A 25,683-nucleotide genomic window follows, 5' to 3' on the forward strand; every position below is an offset into this window, starting at 1 on the left:
TAATAATCCGCCTCCGTGTGTCTGTAAGCTCAGCGGGGATCGCTCCGTAAAATCCCAGCTGAGCCGTCAGCTGACAGGGCGGTCTCCGCACACTGTGCAGGGACCACCTTGTCTTTTCTCCGCTCTCCCCTATGGGGGGATCTGATGAACACGAACCGTGTGTCTGTGTTCATCCGATCCGCAGACGGAAAAAAAAAAAATAGGATTTTCTTCCGTCTGCAAAATCGGATCTTTGCGGAGGCGGGTGATTACGGGTGTCAGCGGATCTTCATCCGCTGACACCCGCAATGACATAGGGACCAATGTATGTCCCGTTTTCATCCGCAAACGGATGGATGAAAATGTGGATATACGGTCCTCACATGTGAAAGGGGCCTGATCTTATACAAGCTGTACACTCACTACTTTGTCATTTCTTCAGTGTTGTCATATGAAAAGATATAATAAAATATTTACAAAAATTTGACAGAATATATATATATTATATACCATCTATACACACACACAGTATATAATAGAAGTTGTTTTATCTGCGTGCATGCATGCGGCCGTGCGCACAGATTAATTTTATTGAGCTACCGAGTAATACTAAAATTTATGTTAAGGTGGTTGATGTAATGATCACTGCCCAAGAAGTCTGTGCCACAATGCTTGTCTAGACCAACATACTTTTTTTTTTTAAACAGGTTGCCCAGGCAAGTCAGTAGGTAGATCAAGCCTACCCCTTTTGTTACACAAAGCCAGTTGTTTTCATTGTGCACCACTACAACCTCCTAGCAACCAGCATCCTAACAACTGATGACATAATCGGTTGATAAGGAGGACATTGAGTACCTGCATAGCATCCTTGTTTGCCCTCCCTTGCCCCTCTCCATCAGCACTGGGGCCACATTATCTGAGTGAAGGAGAAACAGAAGAGAAACTCTGGAATACTAGTCAGTACCAGTGTACAAAAGTACATTAGCTTTGTGTGGATGCTGCGGCATTATGTAACGTATTTTTCGGACTATAAGGCGCACCGGGTTATAAGGCGCACTATCGCTGAGCGCCTAATAACAGATTTTTTTTTCCATACATAAGGCGCACCGGGTTAAAAGGCGCAGGCGGGTATAGAAAATTAATGAATGAATGCGCACACACCTCTGTCACACGCAAGCGCCAGCTCCGAAATGCTGTTGCATTCCAGTGACGTCACCGTGGCTCACGCTGCGCCCCATGCCTCGCTTTCAACAGTGTCACCGTACCAGCTAGTTTCACTGCTATACGGACAGTTCGACATAGAGGGGCATAGGAGCATTTTACAGCTTACATCTAGTGCGGAAGGACGTTACAGTAGAGACTATTTCCATGATCTACATGCCGGATCTCTACTATTTACATGTAAGTGGATGCTGTAAACCTATCATGTATGTCTGTAATGCTCAATACAACCATACATAAGGCGCACCGCATTATAAGGTGCACTGTCGATTTTTGAGAAAATTAAAGGATTTTAAGTGCGCCTTATAGTCTGAAAAATACGGTAAAACTATTCTTTTTTTACATTTTAGAATGGGGTGCCTCGAGATTGTGCAGAATTTTAAGGCCCCTTTCACACTGCCACGACTTGAAAGGCGCGTGATTTTGCAGCAATTTTAGGGAATGCCTGTGTAAACTTGAGGTCTATGGACCTCAACTCACATCAAAGTCGGACCAAAGTAATGCAGGGACTACTTTGGATTCCCAATGATAACCATTCATATCTGTGTGAAAAGTCGCACAAGTGTGAAAGAGGCCTAAAAGATGCCTTGACTGAAAAACTGTTGGGAAATACTAGTCTATACAACTATCTCCCATTTACACTGACAAACACACTCACTCTGGTGTCTGGGGTGTGTTGGGTTACATACTACAAGGAACAAAAATCTCCACAATAATGGAAATGATGTCATTCATGTCCCTGTGGGGATGATGTCATCCAGGCCCTACTGCACTTCAAGAAATTCCAATAAAGTGGCAGATGCCTTCAGACCCGTAAGTGGGATTTTCCTTAAATAAACATAAACTCCAAAACAGGACAGACAAGAACAAAAGGCGGACAGAGTATAAGGAATTCCAAAGCCAAGACCTCTTTAAGAAGAATCCTGCACAAACAGGAGCTGACAGCATCTCTACATCCATCAGTCAAGACTGTTTGCTTAATCACTTTAGCTATACATATCTACCCATGTGAAGGATAGCTGAAGAAATTTCACCAACACATTACATTTATATATATTTATTATACGCACACACAAATTTTTAGTTTTCAGCGCTGTCGCACTTTAAAAAAACACAATTGCGCGGTCATGCAACACTGTACCCAAATAAAATCTTTGTTTTTTTCCCCACAAATAGAGCTTTTTTTGGTGGCATTTGATCTCTGCGGTTTTTATTTTTTACTTTTTGATATCACATTTTTATTTATTTTTTTCCTCAGTTTAGACCGATACGTATTCGTCTACATATTTTTGGTAAAAAATAAAAATCGCAATAAGCGTATATTGATTGGTTTGCGCAAAAGTTATAGCGTCTACAAAATAGGGGATAGATTTATGGCATTTTTTTTTTTACTAGTAATGGCGGCGATCTGCGTTTTTTTTTGTGACCGTGACATTGCGGCGGACATATCGGACCCTTTTGGCACATTTTTGGGACCATTCACATTTATACAGCGATTAGTGCACTGCACTGATATAAAACTGCACGGATTACTGTGTAAATGTGACTGGCAGGGATGGGGTTAACACTAGGGGAGCTAAAGGGGTTAATATGTATCCTATTAAGTGATTCTAACTGTAGGGGGAGGGGACTCACAAGGGGAGGAGACCGATGTGTGTTCCTCTGTACTGGGAACACACATTGGTCTCGTCACCTGACAGGACCGTGGATCTGTGTGTTTACACAGATCCACACTCCTGCTGTGATCGTGGGCAATCACGGGTGCCCGGCAGACATCGCGGCCGCCAGGCATGCGCACCCCCTAGATGGCCGGAAGGGAAAGGACGTCATATGACGTCCACCCAGAGGGAGGGAGGGAGGGTTCCTGCGGACGTCATATTGTTCCCATCTCACTTGTTAATTTTCACAAGTTCTCAGTAGGGTTTAGGTCAGGTGAGGAAGGGGCAATGTCATCATTCTTTCATCTTTAAGGCCTTTACTGGCTAACCACGCAGTGGAGTACTTTGATGCATGCGATGGAGCATTGTCCTGCATAAATACCATGGTCTTCTTAAAAGATGCAGACTTTTTCCTGTACCACTGCTTGAAGATTGTGTCTTCTAAAAACTGGCAGGAGATTGGGAAGTTGATTTCCATCTTCAACCCAAAAAGGTCCACCTTGCTGGCGTTTGAGTCAAAGTGGAGCTCTGGGCCAGTTACTGATCCAGCCACAGGTCCCTCAAGAGAGTCACTCAACTATCATCAGTCCATAAAACCTTTGAAGAAATTTGTCTTTAGATACTTCTTAGCCCAGTCTCGACATTTCAACTTATGCTGTCCATTCAGAACGCTGTGCCGTGATCGTTGCTCCCGTGCGACAGACATATCAGAGGCTTGGCCATTCAAATGACCCCAGCCTGCAAACCAAGAAGGACCACCAGGTAAAGATGGAAGCCCTGACAGTCTTTCATACTAGCTCAATAAGCCCTTTACGTGCAGAGGCAAGGTCCTCCTCCATCTTTACGACCACTTTAAACAAAGCCTCACTGACCACTGTAGCTACAGACATTATGAGCAAATTCACCCACAAGAATTGCAGTGAAGATGTCTCAGCCCTCTTCACCATAACAGTGTACCTATAGCTCTGTGCTTATGTTAAAGCTGAACTCTGGGGACAAATGATTTCATTAAATAGTTTTCTCAATAGCTAGAAAGTACACAAAACCACTTTGAAGGTGACAAACACCTTTGTAAACTTAAAACCGAGTTCCCAAAAATTCAGTCACCATGTGCAGCCCGGCTTGCGCAATGCGCAGTGCGTGCCCAGCTGTGAAGCCACAGCCAGGAGCCCACAGTAGTGATGCCGGTGCCGTGGAGAGGAACGGGGCTTTGTTCCCCCACATTGCTGGACCCTGGGACAGGCAAGTGTCCCATTGCTAAAAGTCAGCAGCTGCAGTATTTGTAGCTGCTGACTTTATTTTGTTTTTAAGTCGGAACTCCGCTTTAATTAAAATGAATAAAGTGACATTACTGTACACAGCCTGTGTACAGGCTTCTACAGACTACCTGTGGAATACTACAGGAGGGGATGGATACAAGATCAGTCACCCTATACAAGATCAGTCAGCCTGTACAAGAAAAAGAGCAGTGATCGGTCTTACAAACCAGTCTACTGGAAGCTCCTACACAGGTAAGAGTTTCATGCTGGGTCAGATCTGAAAGAAATGCACAAAAGACACGAAGATTCAAGAAAGAATACACATGCTTCTTTATTTTAAGATGATCTGCCCATCCAGGACATTGGCTTTAAAGAAAAGTAAAAGGATGTCACTATTGGGAAGTGTGAACAGAATGAGTGAAGCTGTGAATACGAAAGTGCTTTCTAAACCGAGGATGAGTTGCTCCACAATACCTGCATCCAGAGAGGTCAGTGAGGGCTTGTTTGTAAAAATTATGTACTGCTTGTTAAGGATATGTATACAAAGTCTGGCCACAATTCTTCATTGTATCTTACATAAAAAAAATAGCTATACCTTTCACAAATGTCTTTTTTTAGTCTACATCCAGCCAAATAAGATTCAAATGTTACTTCTCAAAATCATAGCAACAGAAAACACCATGGTCCGAATCCACACCCCTGCTCTCCTAGCTCGCTCTCCGTCTCACAGAACTATGCACAGAGTCTAGGGGCTAATTATATGCAGCATGCTATACAATGTATGGCATTCCTGGCATGAGTTTAGATGTAAAATTTGAGCAATGTGGTTTACAGTAAAATTATTTAAGGAACCAGGTACTTTAGCAGGGTGAGCAAAATAGAAAAAAACACTTCTACCCCAGTTACATATTTACATATAAAGAAGTAATGCTTGGGGCTGCAGCATTGTTTTTACAACGCTGGAATTTAGCATGTGATTATGGGGGGGGGGGGGCATCTTTTTTGGTCAAAGCAATGTCACTGAGATTATGTTATAAGCAGGAGACAAGCAGATGTCTGCTGCAGATGTATTATATTACAGAGATCAACTTAGGCTGCCTCTACACAGGAACATTCTTTGTAACATCTGATAAAGCTTTGGTATCTTTGAATAACCGGTAGTATTGTCATAAGTAAGCAAAGAGTTGCATGGTTTTAAAGCTGATCTCCAGGCAAACGGTAAAATACACAGATGACATAGGTACTAGGGAACAGTTTTTACCTACCAAAAGGTTTGCATTTCTACCCATCCAGTCCTGAGATTTACATAGCTCTGCTTGACGGTGTAAGAGAAACAGGATTTTTTTACGACTGTTCAGCAAAACTTCTAGGTCTCCTTCACTCCCATACCTGATGACTGGATAGTGAAAGGAAAAGCAGCATACTGATAATCCCATCACTCTATTTTTCCATGCATGCAGAACAACTGATTGTTCCTGTTCAGCAGAGCTGACTGTAAGAAGCAGCACAAGGAAGCCAAAGAGGCTGATAGCATAAGCAAAAGCAGGTACTTGCATAGCTTGCCTTTACAAAAACAAAAAAAAAGTCAGAATTCTATGCATTAAGATAAAAAGCCTTTTGTGCGCAGCAGCCCCCCGAATACTTATCTGAGCCCCCTCTCAAACCAGGGATGTCCACGAGTGACTCGGCCGTCCGGGACTTTCCTTTCTGATTGGCTGAGACACAGCAGCGGCACCATTGGCTGCTGTCAAAGTCAGTTAGCCAATGAGGAGAGGGAGAGGGCAGGACCGAACCATGACTCAGTGTCTGAATTGACGCACGGGTGACCGGGCTTGGGTGACCCCATAGCAGGCTGCTTGCTGTGGGGGCACTCAACAGGAGGGAGGGGCCCGGGGCACCTTAGAGGGACCCGAGAAGAGGAAGATAGGGGCTGCTCTGTGCAAAACCACTGCACAGAGCAGGTAAGTATAACATGTTTGTTATTTTTATACAAAAGAAAAACAAGACTTTATAAAAATCACTTTAAGGCTGCATTCACACCTAAGCGATAGCCGCGTACGCGTGTAGCGGCAGATTTGCCGCGATTACAAATGTTTCTTTTTTTTTCTAGAGTATTCCCATTGCTGTCTATGGGAAAACGCGCCTGTCGCGTGAAAAAAAGGGTCCGGGACTTTTTTTCAGGCGACAGGCGTTGCGCGTCTATGAGATGTGAACCATCTCCATAGACGGCAATGGGAATTCTCCCCTCTAGCGACAGAAGCGTCCCGCGTCGGGCGTTTTGTCGCTTAGGTGTGAATGCAGCCTAAGTCCAGGTTCACACTGGGCTGCGGGAGTGATCACGACCGAAATCGGGACTGAAAAAGGGGAGTGAAGCCGTGGGAGTTCCGTTCAACTCACACGGCTTCACTCCCGCTGGTCAGTCCTGATTTCGGCCGTGATTACAGAGACATCTGTGCCGGTTTTGGCACAGATGTAAATCGTGGGCCGAAATCGCATAAAGTAGTACAGAAACTACTTTTTGAAAACGGTGCAGCGCCGCAGATGAGGCGTCGCACCGATTAGGACTGTGCAATTGTCGCTGATTTGATATGGCAAATCGCACCAATCTGCATATATAGGCCGATTTACTGTTGTGGGTTAAGCAACACTTTAAAGCCATCAGTTGGCAATCACTGCTCTAAACCATTCTTTACATTAATAATAGCAATCAAAAACAACACACACAACAGAATGATTTTTAACCATAATTTGACATTCTAAGCAATAGTTTCCAATGGTTTCTCCTTAGAATCCTTTGTCAGATTTTAAGTGTATACCATGCTTAGGTGAATTGGAGTTTTGCAAGCTGTGCTCTGGTCAATAAATCCTCAAGTCTTTTATGGCCAGACAAACTCCAGTCATGACAACCCAGCAACATCTGGTATTAAATGACAGCAAGAACAGTACAAGTGGACATTGTACAAAGACAAAACAGACAAGGCTGGAACGCGTCAGTAAAGTCTAACGGGGACAAATCTCACATAGTTCAAGGAACCGTCATAGAAACAAGTCAAAAGTTTAAACTCACCTCCACGATTTCCATTCTCTTCATCCTGTAAAACATACAAAGTTATTACAATCAAAGAGAATGAAAAATATAACTGAAAATATAATACAATCATATTTTGTGCCCTATATTAGATCAATTTAGGAGAAATTAGTCTTCACGCAATGGCCAAACATTTCATGTAGAATAATGTTTTCAGAAATAAGTCACAGAGCAATGAATACACATGCAAACTTTTTGTCAAAAGGAGCATTAGATTCAAATCGAACAAATAGATACAAATTTTCACAAAAATAAATTTTCTACATAAAGTAAAAAAAAAAAAAATAATAAAAAAATTGGTGCTGTGGTAGTACTCTGAATTTTGTTCAATACACACTCCAGTCAAGGTTAAGAACCAAGCCTTGATTGCAGGGAGAACAGTCTACACCAGGGGGTTGGCAACCTTTCAGAGGTTGAGATCTACCTTGACAACATCCCACTCTCTTATTGGCTCACTGACTGATTGATTTCAGCGGGAGCCAATGGCACCCGCTGCTGTCTCAGCCAATGAGGAGGGAGAGTCACGGCTCTCCTGCACATCCCTGGATCGATATAGGGATCAGGTAAGTATTGGAGAGGGGGGGGGGGCTTGGCTGCTGCACACAGTTTTATAGGACTTTAATGCATAGAATGCATTGAGGTAAAAAAAAAAAAAAAAAAACCTTCTGCCTTTAGAACCACTTTAAGCCTTTCCATTAGAGGAAAGCATTAATACTAAATAGCAACAGAGTGACTTCAACTCACTGGTTTCTCTTGTTGCCTGAAAATATTCTTTAAACTGGTTGTAAAGCTTTAAGGTTGATCTTAATGCATTCCGTGCATTAAAGGTGAAAAACCTTCTGTGCCGCAGTGTTCCCCCCGTGTCAATGGACGCACCAGCGGGGCTCGGGAGCGAGCACACATGGGTGCCCCACTGGAAAGCAGCATTCTGTGGGGGCACCCAAAAAGGAAGGGCCTGGAGTGCCGGCAGGGGACGCCAGAAGAAGATGATCGGGCTGGTCTGTGCAAAATCATTGCACAGAGCAGGTGAGTATGACATGTTTATTATTTTAATACACAAAAAAAAAATCTTTACAACCACTATAAAAATGCTACACAAGCCAGCAATCTTGTAAATTAGGGTTTTTAAAATTAGCTTTATATTTAAAGGCCAAGTTCCCATTTTAGGCAACATGTTCCAGCATCTGCAGCTCTCCGCCCATATGGCGGTCTCATTCATTCGGTTTCCTGTGAATGAATGCCTACAAGTACCCGACAGCCATTGCAGCTAATGGCTTGTAGTTCTCAATGAAGTAAAAGGTGCTGGTGAGCGTTCTTAGTCCAGGGGTGTCCAAACTTTTCAAACAAAAGGGTCAGTTTTGTTCTTCAGCCTTTAGGAGGGCCGGATTGTGGCCAGTGGAGGCAGAAAAAGCCCCGGGCCCAGCATTGGTGAGAATAAATATGGCCTCATAGTTTGCGATCAGTAGGACAAGGAGTAGTGCCCCTATTAGTAGGAGTAATTGCATCTCAAAGTGCCCCCTTGTTGGAGTCAGTGGGAAGAATAGTGCCTCGTATCAGTGGGAGGAATAAAGCCCAGAGGGCCGGGTAAAGGCTAGCAAAGGGCCGCATCTGGCTCTCGGGCCGCAGTTTGGAGACCCCTGTCTTAGTCCATTGATCTTCTTACTCTCAGGTTTATTAGTAGACAGCTAGCTTGTTAGTCTGCAGGAGCCCGAGATTGCACACATGATCGATCGGCTTATCATGGGTGCAATGCTAAGCAGACTCCTTAGGGAAAAAAAAATAATAATAATAATAATAATAATAATAATAAATGCACACTTACCGTATTTTCCGGCGTATAAGACGACTTTTTGGATGCAAAAAAATGCATCCAAAGTCGGGGGTCGTCTTATACGCCGGGTACGGTCTCCGTGCAGCTGCGATCGTTCATGATTTCAAAGCCGCGCCGTCTTCTCAGCGTGTCCTGTGATAGGCGGAACACAAATCTTCCCAGCAGCACCTCTGTTCTGTGTTCCGCCTATCACGGATGCCTTCTCATCCTCGGACGAGATGAGAAGGCATCCGTGATTGGCAGAACACAGAACAGAGGCGCTGCTGGGAAGATTTGTGTTCCGCCAATCACAGGACACGCTGAGAAGACGGCGCGGCTTTGAAATCATGGACGCTCGCAGCAGACGGAGACTGTCACCGGCCTGCAAAACGTGAGTGATGGCACAGTGGGGGGGAAAGTGGGGGCAAGTGATGGCACTGTGGGGGCATGTAATGTGATGGCACTGTGGGGGCATGTAATGTGATGGCACTGTGGGGGCATGTAATGGCACAGTGGGGGCATGTAATGGCACAGTGGGGGCATGTAATGGCACAGTGGGGGCATGTAATGGCACAGTGGGGGCATGTAATGGCACAGTGGGGGCATGTAATGGCACAGTGGGGGCATGTAATGGCACAGTGGGGGCATGTAATGGCACAGTGGGGGCATGTAATGGCACAGTGGGGGCATGTAATGGCACAGTGGGGGCATGTAAAGGCACAGTGGGGGCATGTAAAGGCACAGTGGGGGCATGTAAAGGCACAGTGGGGGCATGTAAAGGCACAGTGGGGGCATGTAAAGGCACAGTGGGGGCATGTAATGTAATGGCACAGTGGGGGCATGTAATGGCACAGTGGGGGCATGTAATGGCACAGTGGGGGCATGTAATGGCACAGTGGGGGCATGTAATGGCACAGTGGGGGCATGTAATGGCACAGTGGGGGCATGTAATGGCACAGTGGGGGCATGTAATGGCACAGTGGGGGGCATGTAATGGCACAGTGAGGCATGTAATGGCATAGTGAGGCTTGAAAAAAGCCTGTTCCTGTCAGCGGTTTTTCTGGCTAACCCTCAGCTTCCAGAAAGACTAGTAGGAAGGGGGTAGTCTTATACGGCGAGTATATCCCAAAACCAACATTTTTCCTGGAAAATTAGGGGGTCGTCTTATACGCCCAGTCGTCTTATACGCCGGAAAATACGGTAAATCTACCTGGTTGATAATCAGTCACTGGACAATCTGTTTAACTTTTAATTCCACTTCAATATCCAATAGCCACTGGACCAGAAGTGACCACAGATTGCCAAAACCGACACAGATCTGATCCCAGACATTAGAGATGGGAACCAGTATGGGCAGTGTAATGATCAGTACCTCCCTATCCCAGTCGGGTGAGACCCCCGGAATAAAAAAAACCTGAGATATGATTATAGACCAATATAGCAGTAAACAGCAGAAGCCTTGAGTAGTTACGGGACGCAAAGCGAAAATAAAGCAGAGACTCTCTGGGGAAGAGCAGGAAAGTATTATCACTTGTAAGAAGGGTGTTTAAACAGACACAAGTGGGATCCGCTGGATGTTGTAATGGAAGCTGACACTACTGTATGGACGTTTATCTACAATAAATCATCTCTATCTGCAGTACAATACAGGGCTTTCCTGCCGCAGGATGTAGTCTCTGAAAATACGTTTATGTATGTACGGAGGGAAAAAAAAAAATATCACAGAAAAACAAGCGAGGGAAGTGGCACAGTCAAGAGTTCAATTCATTCTTGGCAGGCAGAATCAGTGGGACATATTACGATGTCACGAAAAAAATCACAAACATCTGATAACAAACTGGTAGACCCCCATAATCATAAACATTTGTGCAAAAGAACCATTTACATTTTTCAACCAATTAAATCTATGAAAACCACCACTCTGAATTCCTTAAAGTGGTTATAAAGGCAGAACACTTTTTACCTTAATGCAATCAATCCCTGCATTATGGTAAAAAATGCCCCAATAGTTGCATCACCCCCTCACCTCCCTATATACTTACCTGAGCCTCATCTTAATCCAGTGTTGTGCCCATGTGCAGCGCGTGGATCTGTGTTCCTCTCCTCACAGGCAGCAATGGGAGCCATTGGTTCCTGCTGCTGTCAATCAAATAATGTTAGGAGGGAGTGGGGGTGCGGCCAAGCAGCACTAAGAGGCTTCCCGCAGAAGAGGGAGGGGCTGAGAGCTCTGACAGGGGACTCCAGAAGAGGAGGTTTAGGGCTTAGGGCTCTCCTGTGTAATGCTATTGCACAAAGCATGTATAATATGTTTATTTAAAAATTACCTTTGCCGAATTACCTTTACCTTTGCCGAAAAAGCTCCCCCGGCTAATTTTGAGCACCCCCCCCCCCCCCCCGTACTGCATAGGCGTGGCGCTTGCTTCCGAAAATTGCCGAACATGTAGCTCTAGACGGCGCCTGCGCACACTTCTGACATCAAGGCTCATTCCTTACCATCCCCGTGGACATGGAGGATGTTAAAAAAAAAGAGCCAGGATACCGAGCGAGCAAGTCATCCAAGCGATGAGTGACCGACTGGCCACTTACAGCGAAATCCACGCAGGTGCAGCATGTTTGTCTGTTTTCGGAGGCAAGCGCCGCACCTGCTCAGTGCAGGGGGGGGGGGGCATAATCTGCCGGGGGGACACTCATCGGCAGAACACCGGTTCACACTAATGCGATGAGACATCACATGTGATTCGCACCAAATCGTTGTGCAGATGTGATGTCTGTGCAATGCGATTTCAGCCATACAAACCGATTGGCTGAAATCGCATTGCATTCGCACAAAAATAGTGCAGGACCCTTTTTTGGTCCACACTGGAATCAGATCGCATGGGTGTCCTCTCAGTTCCATGGGTTTGAGTAAGCACAGTTTTTAGCGTGTTTGTAGCATGAAACATGTTACCATCTATTCTTCCGGTCACGCCTGTTATACTGTTGTGATGCTGAAATAAGGATACAGAGTAGTGCAGCAAGTTCTTGACTTTTTCCTTTTTGCATATTGTCACTAGCCATCATGGTATAACAACACTGGAATTCCAGCACTGTGCCAAGATATTGTTCAGTTAGCTCAAGGATTACTTATTAACCAATAAAACAGCATCTGCCTGAGAAACAAATGAGCCTCAGGAAACCAGCTATAGTCACAGTTAAAATATATAGGAACCTGTAAAAATATTTGTAATTTTGTTCAAATAGCTTTGTGATCCAGACAGCATTGTAATATCTGATTACCCCGAGACCTCACTGTAGGCCAGAGGTCCCCAACCCCCCCCCCCGATACCGGCCCGTGGTCTGTTGGCAACCAGAGCGCACAGCAGGAAGCAAGCTTGATCTGTACTTGCAGCCACTCGCCTTACGGCCTTAGCTCCGCCTCCTGTCAGATTAGCGGCGACATTAGGATCTCATAGAAGCGAGAACCCGCATTGTAACTGCAGATTCTAGGTTGCTCGCTCCTATGAGATTCTAATGTCTCACGATCAGAGGAGGTGGAGCTGTGATGGTAGAGCTGGGGAACGGCAGCAAATACAGATCAGAAGTTTGACTGCACCACACTGCAGGACCCCTGCCCCTCCGTCTGGACAGTGCAGATTGGCCCTGTGCTGATCACATGTCGCCACCCCCGCCCCCCCAATAAAAATTCTAGCAATACACAACACACCAAACTGAGCATGTGCTGAGTGACTTCAAAGGTTCTGTCTTATCAGAAGACAGATTGAAGACTGTGGAAGAAGGGGAGGATCAGAGAAGACAGGACCAATCAGCCTTTTTTTACACAATGCAGAGATTAACCCCTTAGGCTCCACAGTGAGTATAACAAGCATGCTTTACTGCATATACAGACTGATTTTACAGTTGTGGGTTTAGGACCACTTTAATTTGGTATTAAAAATAGAATAGGAATTCATTTTTCACCATTGAATAATGGAAATTCACACAAGATTAGTAAAAAGAGAAGTACAGCCAAAACCTGTTTGGTTGTACTTCTATGAATCACAGGAGTGCAGTTTGTTTTGCACTCCTGTGATCCATTTTCAGCAGAAAGCAGGCTGAAGTCATCACAGAGTCGGTTCAGGCTCCACGTTATCACGACCATGGAGTCAGGATCCTCCAGATCCCAGGACCGACACCAGGCTCTGCTGAGTGCCTGAGGCAGCTGCTGAGTGCCTGAGGCAGCTGCTGCTCCCCCCCCCCCCCCCCAGCTCAGCACTCCAGTGAGAGCTGTGACCGACCGTCTCCAGCTCTCTGCTCGGGGAGCTGTGAGAACCGAGCGATTGGCGCCGTTTGATCACTTGGTTCTCAGTGTAGAGGCCCCGGGGACAGATGCAGCATTAGACCGATTGCTGCATCCACCTAGGTAAGAAAATAAAACATATTTATTTTAATAGATTTAACTCCTAATAAATCAGACTCAATCTCAGCCAAGTGACAAGATTCCACCCCATCCCGCTCACCTTAAAATTTGACTGGACTGCAGACTCCGGTGGGTAAACAATGAAGTGCCTTAAAGTAAATCCAAACCCGTCGGAGGTCCTCCTCAACATAACGTTCTTCGGGCCGGGCCAGGAGAATATTTCCTCTTCCGTCGGCGATACCATCTCACTCTGATCGCACCCATCTTTGTTTTTTGAAACCTGAAATGGAGACATGCGTTATTTACGTCTGATTATCGGAAAGAAAATAAAAAATGCAAAATAAATGCAAATATGATGGAGGTGAACCATTGCAATGTTCAAAGTCAGAAAGAGGATTCTAATGAAATACTTTATGACACCCATTAACTGGATCCTAGGTGTATTATGTCAGTACAGAGAAGCTCAGCAGCGGCCATCCCCTTTGTTTGATGCCAGTGTGGGAGGAATCATTCCTCGCTCAGCCATGTACATAGTACTACATTCAGGCAGCAGCTGCTACACTGGCTCGCCACTGACCTTTTGCCCTGCGTCCCTTCCCCCTTGAAAACAAGTCCACATTCTGCAAATTCTATCAGCACAGATAATAATCTGCATGTTGAACAAGTCATTAACTGGCACTGGGTTACCACAGACAGTACATACCCCTTGTAAACAGACACACTGCCTGATAGGCACCAGAGAGAGATCTGGACTGGCAAACAGTAATAAAGATCACAATGATATATCATGCAATCATTTTAAAAGCCGATCCCGGGCACAGCTAAATACACCATTAATGCATACAAAGACGTGTTTTATCAACCGATAGGTATTTGTCCTCCCGGCTGTGAGATTCAGGTTGGCCGTACACTATACTAATTTAATTGTACACGCTCTTTAACCACTTCATTACTGGGCACTTAAACCCCCTTCGTGCCCAGACCAATTTTCAGCGCTGACGCATTTTGAATGACAATTGCGCGGTCATACACTGTACCCAAATTATATTTTTATCATTTTTTCCCCACAAATAGAGCTTTCTTTTGGTGGTATTTTGATAATCTCTGCGATTTTTATTTTTTGCGCTATAAACATAAAAAAAGACAGAAAATTTTGAAAAAACACAATATGTTTTACTTTTTGTTATAATAATATCCCAATTTTTTTTTTATAAAAAAAATTTCCCTCGGTTTAGGCCGATACGTATTCTTCTACATATTTTTGTTTAAAAAAAAAATCGCAATAAGCGTATATTGATTGGTTTGCGCAAAAGTTATAGCGCCTACAAAATAGGGGATAGATTTATGATTTTTTTTTTATTATTTTTTTACTAGTAATGGCGGCGATCTGCGATTTTTTTGTCAGGCCTGCGATATTGCGGCGGACGTATCGGACACTTGACACAATTTTACACACAGAGCTCCACGTCCCTGCTGTCACCGCCGATCGCGGGTACCTGGCGAACTTCGCACGCGCATCGGCTTCCCAGCGATGCGCCGGGCACAGTGTTTCCCAGCGGCGCGCACGGGGAATGTAAACAAGAGGACGTCCAAAGACGTCCACTCGGCACTTGAGAGCCACGCTGTGGACGTCTTTCGTCCATAGCGCGGATCCCAAGTGGTTAAAAGTAGATCTAAAAGAAAGTGTACCATTACATGGTCGGCCTTACACTGCCCTGCCAGACAGAATAGCCAGACTAGTGACCTGATTTTTCTCTACCGCAGTTATGCAACACAGCTAGGTCACCTCCCTGCCCACAGCCTATAATGACATGGAGCAGCAAGAGACCAAGGAGGTTGTCTCTCTTCTCTCTTTTCCTGTCAGTAAGTTCCTAGTCCACTGGTATATGTGCAGAACACCTGACTGATCCCAAGTGCTGCCCCTCCCAGGTGATTATGAAAGGCTGTAGTCAAGTCAAATTGAGGTACTAAAGCTGGCCATTAAAGTAGAACTATAGGCAAAACTTTCCCCCCATTTTGGAGAGAGAAAAGGAAGATTTATAACCATCGTGGAGATTTTCCTTTACTTCCTGTTCCATAGTCAAACAGGAAGTGAGTGGAAATCCCTGCAAATTGAGAGAATTCTTTGGGGACCCCCAGGTGACCAGAACCAGTGCCCCCCCATTGGAAAATTTCCCCTCTATTACTTTTCTGGGGATAACCAAAGTTTGGGATTTTCTTCCACTTTTAATAATAATGATGATAAATAGGACAAATGAAAAAGGTGAACTTCCTAAAACGGGGGCTCAGACAGCAATAACAACTGACAGGGGTTCGAATCATCTCCACTTTATCCAAAACTAAAAAGAGGTTTGCCTTTAGTTATACTTTAAGGGCTTGAAATGTGTTTAGTTCCTGCTTAATTTGCCAAATTCGAGCATCGGGTGGCCCTGCAAGCTCGAAAAAGGTCAACTGACCCAGGTGGAAAATTGTTGGACGAACAGCGACAGCATCCTTGCTGCAGTCACTGTTCATGTAATCTAAAAGCCACGGGTAGTACAGCCATGCAAATTAAAATAGGCAACAGGTGAAGCAGCGCTGCAACCTCCACTGGATTCCAGACCGAGCGCTCAGGATAAACAGGCTTTCATCCACCTCCAAAGCTGAATGCATGGAAGAAAAAGCCATAACTCCAGTATAAAAGCATAAAAATGTACTTTCTTTACTGTAAAACGATAAAATACAGCCAAAGAAACAGCCAACGTGTTTCAGCTGTTAAGTCTTCATTTTAAGTCACTGAGTAAGGCCTGGCGGCTGAAACGCGTTGGCATTTTTTTCGGCTTTATTTTATTCGTTTTACATTAAGAGGAAGTCTGTTTATGATGTTATACTGGAGTGGCTGCCGGCTTTTCCTGGCATATATTCACCTTGAATACAAAACTCCATTCACAGTTTACCACAAATGGGGGAATCAACTGTTCATCCCCATGTGAGGTCTAGCCATTGTGCACTAAAAAGAACACCTACATATACATTTGCAAAATATTAATGCAGGTGGCCGTGATTAACTATGTAGGACGTCAGCCTCTCATTGCTTTGAACGGGGCTGCCCCTTGCAGCTAAACATGGGAACCCCCACTGGAGTTCTGGTATCTGATCTGGGGGCAGGGTACATTTGAACATGTGAACGCACCCCAACTGCATCACCAACCTGACCGTGCTGAGATGCAGGGTCATGAAATTCCCCAGACAAGGACTGAAAGGCAATCCTTTGGCAGGTAGGAAAGCTGCCATATATAACCGTTACAACTATGTATTCAGGCGTTTTCCTAAAGTTCCACCCAAAAATTGAACTTCCACTTTAAGTACAGGTGACCCCCTGACATGCCACATTTTGCATGTCATTTTTTTGGGGGAGTTGTGGGTAACCTGCTTTTATGGGCACCCAGCTCCCACTTCCTCCCTGGCGCTGCAGCCCCTCCTCCTTCCCCCTCCCTCTCTGCAATCTTCTGGGACACGTTCCAGGAGATTGCCTGGCCAATCACAGTGCGGCTCGCGCATGCGCAAGGCTGTGAAGCCACAGCCGGGCGCCCACAGCAACAATGTCGGCGCGTCAGGGAGGAGCGGGACCGTGGGATAGGCTAGCGTCCAATTATTAAAAGTCAGCAGCTACACTGAAGACGACTGAAGGGGATAAAAAGGTCCATCTCCCCTGTAGCCAGATGGAATAGAAAGACAAGAGCCCACAGAGGACAATAGAGACGTCCTATTGTTCCGTTGTAAACACCATTGTTGACCTTCTTCAAGAAGAGTACTCATGGAGTGCCACAAGAATCTCCATTATACATTCAAGTGAGCAGGACAAGCTTCATTTGGTTGTCACTCAAGAGAGGAAACCACTAGGGAACCATCCAGACAGGGAGAGTCTAAATTCAAACTGGAAATGAACCTGACCTCTCCCTCAATACCCCCAATGCACATCAAAAGCTTTGTATAGGTCACACTGACAGTACTAAAGTGAAAAGGTAAAAAAAATAAAAGATATACTTTGTCGGTTCACTTAGGAAGTTTAAAACATTTGTGGTTTTGATTTTAGATCTCGGTCAAAGAAAACCTGTCCCCAGGACAAACCGCTATACCCCAGGAGCCCCGAATCCACAGGCACTCCAATACGTGAATACAAACTCTCCCACCCTATTCATCAGTCATGACACTGATAGCCCAACGGTCGGGCGAAAGTAGGGAGGAGATAGGGATGCAACTGCTAATGCCTATTAAAAATTGTAAATAAAAGTTCAGGAAAATTAAAGCAGAGTTCCACCCTAAAAATGTACTATTAACCCCTTGCCTTTAATGTAAAAAAAATAATGTACTCGCTTCTATCTGGCTGTTACTAGGCAGAATTCGTAATCTGCCTAGTTCCTGGTCCTAGGTGGTTCACCTTCCTGTCCCAAGACCCCATTGCCTCCTGGGAAATTATGACACTCATTTCCCAGGAGTCTCTGGGCATTACTGTGCCTAAAAATCGCCCAGCATGCACCTCTCCCTGAAAACCAGGAAGAAAAGGGAACTGGGCTTCACATGCCCACACATATGATGGATACGGCCACAACATGAGCTGGAGGATATTAGGCAAGTGTTTGCAATGATTTCTGGAACGATTGGGGAGCTATTAATACGTTTTAGGCACTAATGTGATTCATTTTAGCTTGCAAAAAAAAAAAAAATTATGCCCGGAACCCCACTTTAAGTATTTTATATACAGTACTTGCTTGCAGTGTTAAGGCCCAACTCCAGATTTAAAATATAGCATCAGCTAAAAGTACAATATACAATATAACCCAGCGTTACGGGGGCATCCCGTCTGCTACAGAACAAAATTGAGTTGCACCGAGCATGAGGAGCGATCATCCACGTAGCACTGTGAAACAGAAATATGCTGAAGAAGCCACACAAGTGCATAGCGACTTTCAAAAAGGGTTAAAAAAAAAAAAAAAGTCAGAATTTTCTCCGCCTAGTTAAGTGTTATCTTACTTCTCCATTGTACTTTATCACATTAACTACAATTCCAGCACCCCTCCAAAAAGGCATGTGGCCAACATGATAGTCTGATGACCTGCAGCTAGCCTATCTCACCAGGCTCTGACCCACACAACAGGCATTTTACCACTACTACAACAGCGCAACAAACGCCATTTACAAAATGTTTACACTATCCAAGAAATATAAAGAAATTATACACTAGAATGTTGAATGAAACCCAGTTACAGCAGCAGCCAGGGCAAAATTACCTAGGTCAGCTGGGTCACATGTCATAAGCAATAAAACAAGCCGACCAAAAGGTTGGAGGTGCTACTTTACAGACACACTGGCAATATGGTTGCCAAAATTCACCCACTACTAATTACAAAAAACTGGCTTCATGTAAAAAAAAAAAAAAAAAAAAAAGAAGAAGGATTTAGGCTGCTGCGAATTCAAAATCGTGGTAAAATCGCGGCTGCGATTTTGCCGCGATTTCGGCCACGATTTAAGAGACATCTGTGCAGGGTTCAATGTAAATCGCGGCCCGAAATCGCAAAAAGTAGTACAGGAACTACTTTTTGAAATCGGTGCAGCGCCGCAGATGCGGCGTCGCACCGATTAGGACAGTGCCATTGCTGACAATTGCCACCGATTTGAGATGCGATTTGACATGTGAAATCGCATCTCAAATCGTACCAAATCGTACGTAAGGGTGGGTCAACTGACTGGGGTGACTACAGTAAGCCAGCTATAGGTGGATCGAATCTTAGCCAGTTCAGCATGGACCAGATGAGATTCAATCCATCTAAGGCTGTGGTTCTCAACCTCAGTCCTCAAGTACCCCCAACAGGCCAGGTTTTCAGGTTTTCCTTTACTTTGCACAGCTGTTTAAACCATCATCAATGACATTGTGTTAATAAGAACCATTTAGGCTGCATTCACACCTGAGCGTCGGTCGTTCGGTCGTTTTTTTCTGGCGTATTTGAGCGTTTGCATACAGTGTCGTGCGACGTTTTTGTACTTCGGCGTTTTTTATTTTAGCCAATAGGAAAAATGATCATCTTTTCATCACTTGTTGCTATGTTGGTAGATTTTTTTAATCTTCTGCATGGGCGACAAGTTCTATTTATTAAAGCGACGAAACGCCCGTAGCAAACGCCCGTTGTCGCGCGATACGCTCAATTCGCGCGTTTCCCATTACTTTCTATGGGGAAAAAAACGCTCAAATACGCCCAAACCGCACGATACGCGCGACAAAAAAAGGTCCGGGACTTGTTTGGGCGTTCAGGTGTGAACAGTCACCATAGGGAATAATGTTAATTCTCCCCTCTGGCGTTTGTGAGCAGTGCGCTTCAGGCGTAAAAACGCCTAGGTGTGAATGGGGCCTTAGGGAAGTTCCCAAAACATGACCCGTTGGGGGTACTTGAGGACTGAGGTTGAGAACCACTGATCTAAAAGGCACATGTGTCTAACACAAGGCCCATGGGCGACATATCCGGCCCACCAGGCCATTTCATGTGCCGCTCACACTCTGGGCTTTTTTGTGCTGGAACGTGGCCGAATGAAGTTCCCCCACCTCCAGCTCTAGACCTTCCCAAATTACTGTCCCTTGTGTGTCTAGAGACAGCTTTCTACTCGGCGGCTCTCACATGTAGCGCACTCTGCACACCCCTGAACCCTGCACACGACTCCATGGCTCCATTGCACTGAATGGCTCCATTGCACTGAATGGAGCGCGACTTGTCAGGCGGCTTAGTCGCCCGACAAGTCGCCCCAGTGTGAACCGAGCCTTAGAGATCTATACATCCAACCCAAGAGAATTAGCTATGGAGGAAATATGGAGTGGCACATGTCCCCCAAAAAAACACGGACATTCAGCACCCCTGGAGTTCTCCACACAATGCACAGTCACAAAATGCTAAAGCAAGACATACACATGGCAGCAGAATATCAAGTAGGGAAAAACTAGCTTTATCAATAAACCCCATCTAAAATTACGAACGCACATCCTAAACTTCACAACCAGATGCAGCTCACCTACAAAGGTTTCCTTTTTTCAGGTCAATGGACTATAGTGAGTTTTTCCAGGGAGAGAATTCCCCCATGACACCCAATATAAGCCACGGACAGAAGCCGGGTTTAATGTTACACTTCTGCTTGCTACACAAATAGGAGGCTGCAGGCTAATAATGGCTACAAACAACCGGGCCAGTTTTATCTAAAATTAATCATGAAAGATTTTGGTCGGTGGGGAAAAATTGCCTATAAAGTTTAGCTAATAAAGTGGTTAAAGCGGAGCTCCACCCTAAAGTGGAACTCGCGCTGATTGGAACCCTCCCCCCCTCCAGTGTCACATTTGACACCTTTCAGGGGGGTGGGAGGTGCAGATACCTGTCTAAAGCCAGGTATTTGCACCCACTTCCGGCCCAGCATTCACGGGCAAAAGACGGGCATTGCATCACATCCCGTCACCCCCCCCCCCCCCGTTGTGTGCTGCGAACACTCGGCTCCCAGCACACAGCGGGAGCCAATCGGCGGGCGCAGCGCGACTCGCGCATGTGCCGTAGGGAACCAGGCAGTGAAGCCGGAGCGCTTCACTTCCTGGTTCCCTCACTGAGGATGGCGGGGGGGATCGCTCGTCCTCTGCTGCAGACGGCGCTGGACTCCAGGAAAGTGTCCTAATATTAAAAGTCAGCAGCTGCAGTATTTGTAGCTGCTGGCTTTTAATATTTTTTTTTGGCCGCACATCCTCTAAGTGAAGAAGAAGAAGAAAAAAAAAAAGTCCCTACAAGACCATGTCGTAGTGTCATCATGAAAAACTTGCCTTAGAACAAAGTCCTCCAGCACCACAATGTCACCACAGAGGGCAAGCACCTTCCCATGGTTTTCCTTGCGGGTTCACGGCCTCCAGCTACATGAGTGTCCGGGGGCGCAATGATGTCACTCCAGCGCATGCGCGTGGGAGCTGCCGTTTACGGCATGAGCTCTGATGGTCCAGTATTGTAAGCCAGACCTTCATCAGTGCACATGCGCTGGTGATGTCATCGGCTGCCTACACTCTAAATATCTACTAAACAGTGCCTACAGTTAGGCCTTATAGACTTGCCTGTAAATTCAAGTGGTGCAACAGAGTTTACTACCACTTTAAGGTGTATCTAAATCCAAAACTTTGTTTTTCAATTTTGTATTCAGTGGTAAGGGGTTAGAATGTCTATCATGTGTTTATTGCCATGCCTATAAAGCATTTTCAGCAGGGAAGGTCAACAATGGTACACTCCATGCTTCTCTCATAGAAGATGAAACCCAGACTGGTGAAGGTCAGGTTGAATTTTACTCGTTGTGAACATAATTTCTTCCTTCCCGATTGGCTGGATCTATATTTTTTCCTATTTTTGAGTTCAGCCAGTTTTTAGGGAAAGGAGGCAAAAAGGGAGTTAAGGTGGCCATAGATCAATTATAATTTGGCCAGTTTAGCCCACTGTCAGAATACGATAGCCCAGGGTTTGACAAATTTGCTTGGAATCTAGGAGCCAGCTAAAAAAGTTAGGAGCCAGAAAACGCACCGCGTCCCGACAAGCTTGCGCGCAGAAGCGAACACATACGTGAGCAGCGCCCGCATATGTAAACGTTATTCAAACCACACATGTGAGGCATCGCCGCGATTGGTAGAGCGAGAGCAATAATTCTAGCCCTAGATCTCCTCTGTAACTCAAAACATGCAACCTGTAGATTTTTTTAAACGTCGCCTATGAAGATTTAAAGGGTAAAAGTTTGTCGGCATTCCACGAGCGGATGCAATTTTGAAGCGTGACATGTTGGGTATCAATTTACTCGGCGTAACATTATCTTTCATAATATTAAAAAAAAAATGGGGATAACTTTACTGTTGTCTTATTTTTTAATTTAAAAAAAGTGTAATTTGTTCCCAAAAAAGAAAGTATTGCAACGATCGCCATTTTATTCTCTAGGGTGTTAGAATAAAAAATATATATAATGTTTGGGGGTTCTAATTAGAGGGAAGAAGATGGCAGTGAAAAATAGTGAAAAATTACATTAGAATTGCTGTTTAACTTGTAATGCTTAACTTGTAATACCAATGACCACCACCAGATGGCGCCAGCTCACACATCTGGTGGTAATAACTTGTAATACCAACGGCTCACCACCAGATGGCGCCAGCTCACAAAAAAAAATATTTATTTTTTGCCCATCTTCCAAGCCAAGTCGCCAGGACACCATTTCTAGTCGCCATGGCGACCGGGATTTGTCGAGCCCTGCGATAGCCCATTGGCTGAAAGAGGGGGGGGGGGGGAAAAACACATTGTATGGCAAACTTCAGTCAAGTAGATTTTTACATTATGTCTTCACAATTGCTACGAGTTGGATTACAAGTTAGCTGAAAGAAAACCAAGCCATGCCCTAAAGCCCAACTCTGAGCAACTCCAGACGGTGCCTGCACATTGTTTTGCCTAGGGGACAGGACAGGGATAAACACCCGGGGGGTATGTTGTCATCAAAGACATGATGTAGAAGAGATGGAATCACGTAGCATCTTAAAACTTAAAACTTCTTCCAATGTGTTAGGACTGTATGGCGACATGCGTTCTGACAGAAAGGGTTTCTTTCTTTTGTGAAACCACACACACACGGATAGGTTATGAGGCGTTTTTAGGTGCAAGCCGTGCTTTGTGTAATTTTATTAGTGTTTTCAGCTAGCGCCCTGTAAAACCGACAAGTAAACATCATCCGTGACCATAGCAACACTTCATACAGGCAATTTAAAATCATTGCACCATGTTATTTATAGAGAGCAATATTTTTCACACAACAAGCTGGGCCTAAAACAACCATTTACAGGATGGGGCTCAGGAGAGGTTTCTTGCCGTTTTATGAGTAGATAGTTCTTTAAATGTGCAGGTGACTAAAATCTTTTCTTGAGACCCCCCCCCCCCCCCCCATACAGTCAGCCCAGCTATACTGGCAGGCCTTGCAGCCTCAGAATAGAGCGTAAACAGCAGCTCCCTAATGGGCTGATCACATTGCATTCAATCACCATGGCAACCAGGCCGCCTGAGCAAGTGCTTGTTTGCGGGTGGGAGGGAGTGATGGAGCAGCGATCTCCCTGGCAGTCTCTGGTGAGCAGGCCTCTAACACCTGAGACAGAAGCTTAGATCACTTACAAAGCCTTTTATTGGGCCTGAAATGGAGATTACACGACGGGAGGAGAACATCACTGCAGACTCCCACTGATGACAGCAAAGATCGCATTCAACAGAAGTAAATATACTGAAAACCAATACTGGCCACACACGTTACGGAAAATCGTCCAAAGCCATTCTCGAAAAACGAACATTCGGACGTGAGAGCAAACGATTGCGCCATCATGTAATGACCGATATATCGTTCAGTAGACATAATTAAATCTTTTTTACATATACCTAGTGCAGACAGTTCGGATGGGATACACATTGGCCTTTAAATTTATCGTTCGTTTTCCAAAACTCTTTTTTTCAGCTCAAAAACGTCCAAGCGATTGATTTTGTGCCCATTAACTGGCTGAAAAACGAACGAACTGGCCAAATGACGAGTGTCGGACGATTTTTCGCATAGTGTATGGCCAGCATTAGCCTTTGTCCATCTTGAGTGCGTTCTGAAAACGCCAGGGAAGCCAGAAGACCTCACACTCAAGTAAAGCTAGCCATACATGCATAGATTGGATTTCATTGTTCTGATGAAAAGCAAACATTTGCTCTATCCAGGCTACACAGTGTGGATGGGTGACATTTCCACTATTGTATTGCCACAGCTGGTACCCACGGCTATCAGAATACCGGAAAAGTGATTGCAGATGATTGGCTACAGTCACGTTCCACCATCAGTTTACCATCAGGCTCCATCTGCCTAAAATGAAGCTTGTGTACTTTTTGTTGAGCTTCAGGCATTTTGCTTCAGGCGACAGAACGCTCAGATGTGAACATGGGCCATTGAAGACCCCTTTTACACTGGAGGCATTTTTCAGGCCCTAAGGGCTAAAATAAAATAAAAAAAAAATTGCGCCTGAAAAATGCATTCCCTGCAGCCCCAGTGTGAGAACCCAAGTGCTTCCACACTGGGGCGGTGCGCTTGCAGAATGTTAGAAAAGGTTCTGCAAGCGGCATCTTTGGAGCAGTTTAGGAGCGCTGTATACACCGCTCCTCCACCGCCGGAGCATTCAAGTGAGAAGCTATTTTCGGGCACATTTAACCCTTTCTTCGGCCACTAGCAGGTGTTAAAAGCGCCCCGCTAACGACCATCACTAATGCAGCCACGCTGTGAGGATGAAAAGGGTCTAAATGAATGGGATTTTGCTTGTTGGGCATTTTGGAACTTTTGAGATGAGCGTTTTACGAGTTGAAAATGCTCAAGTGTGAATGGGCGCTAAGGCAGGTCCATACACAGTGTAGATTGTGGAGGGACCCTGCAGAAGCAAGGAATGAAGAAAAGTAGGAGAAAGTCCCTTTAAACTGGTACCCTGGTCATAAATAAGCATTCAACCCTTGCAGTGCATAGGGATGATCCCCAATGCAAAAGTCATTGTTTAGCTTTAAAAATGTAGTGCCATGTAGGATGCTTTTGACATGATGCAATCTCTTTTTTACGGATTGAAAAACGTAAAAACTTTAGTAAACAGTTTGAAATATAAGAGGAGAAGAAGGGGAAAAAAAAAAAAAAAAAAAAGTGTGGCGATCTCAGGAAACATTCATTTTAAATTACCACAGAACGAGTTGGATTGACAGTATTCTTTGTGCCACATGTGGGGAGAAACATCATAAATAATTCCATAAAATATCCACACAAGACTAAAAAAAAAAAAAATGATGCAACCAACTACAACAACATGGCTTCCAATGTCTGTTGCCCACAACAGCCTCCTTCCAATAGTCCTAAAGTGAGAAGATGAATCGGATTTGCCTCTCCAGGCAACAATCCCTTTTCCTCGCCTATAGTTTTGTGGACAGCCTATATGAATGCCATCACATATCGCAGGCTTTGGTTTCTCTCCAGCTAGACACTTGTTTTTCCAGCACAATCGGCACCACATGCTCTGTATATGCCGATTTTAGCGATCACAGGGTGTCAGTCTTTGTGTGACAAGAACTTGGCGCTTACATGCCATGCGGCATCCAGGGAAACAGAGTGCAGAAATCCATTGGCAAGGCTAAAATGCACAGGTTGATGCCACATGCGCTATCATCACTTAGGGTGACTAAATGAAGACGAACGTTTACCCG

At 44.9% G+C, this 25,683-nt stretch overlaps 1 protein-coding gene across 3 annotated transcripts in view; it reads right to left on the minus strand.

Moving 5' to 3' along the window:
- Positions 1-25,683, minus strand: part of ARHGAP21 (Rho GTPase activating protein 21) — a 239,263-nt gene that overhangs the window by 130,019 nt on the left and 83,561 nt on the right. For all 3 annotated transcript variants that reach the window (XM_040352529.1, XM_040352528.1, XM_040352527.1), the window contains exons 2-3: positions 13,512-13,691; positions 7,185-7,209 (exon numbers count right to left, since the gene is read on the minus strand). In XM_040352529.1, the coding sequence (XP_040208463.1) occupies positions 7,185-7,209; positions 13,512-13,691 (205 nt within the window). The remainder of the gene's footprint in view (positions 1-7,184; positions 7,210-13,511; positions 13,692-25,683) is intronic.

This window comes from Rana temporaria, chromosome 5 (genome assembly GCF_905171775.1).
Source record: "Rana temporaria chromosome 5, aRanTem1.1, whole genome shotgun sequence".
Lineage (NCBI taxonomy): Eukaryota > Metazoa > Chordata > Amphibia > Anura > Ranidae > Rana > Rana temporaria.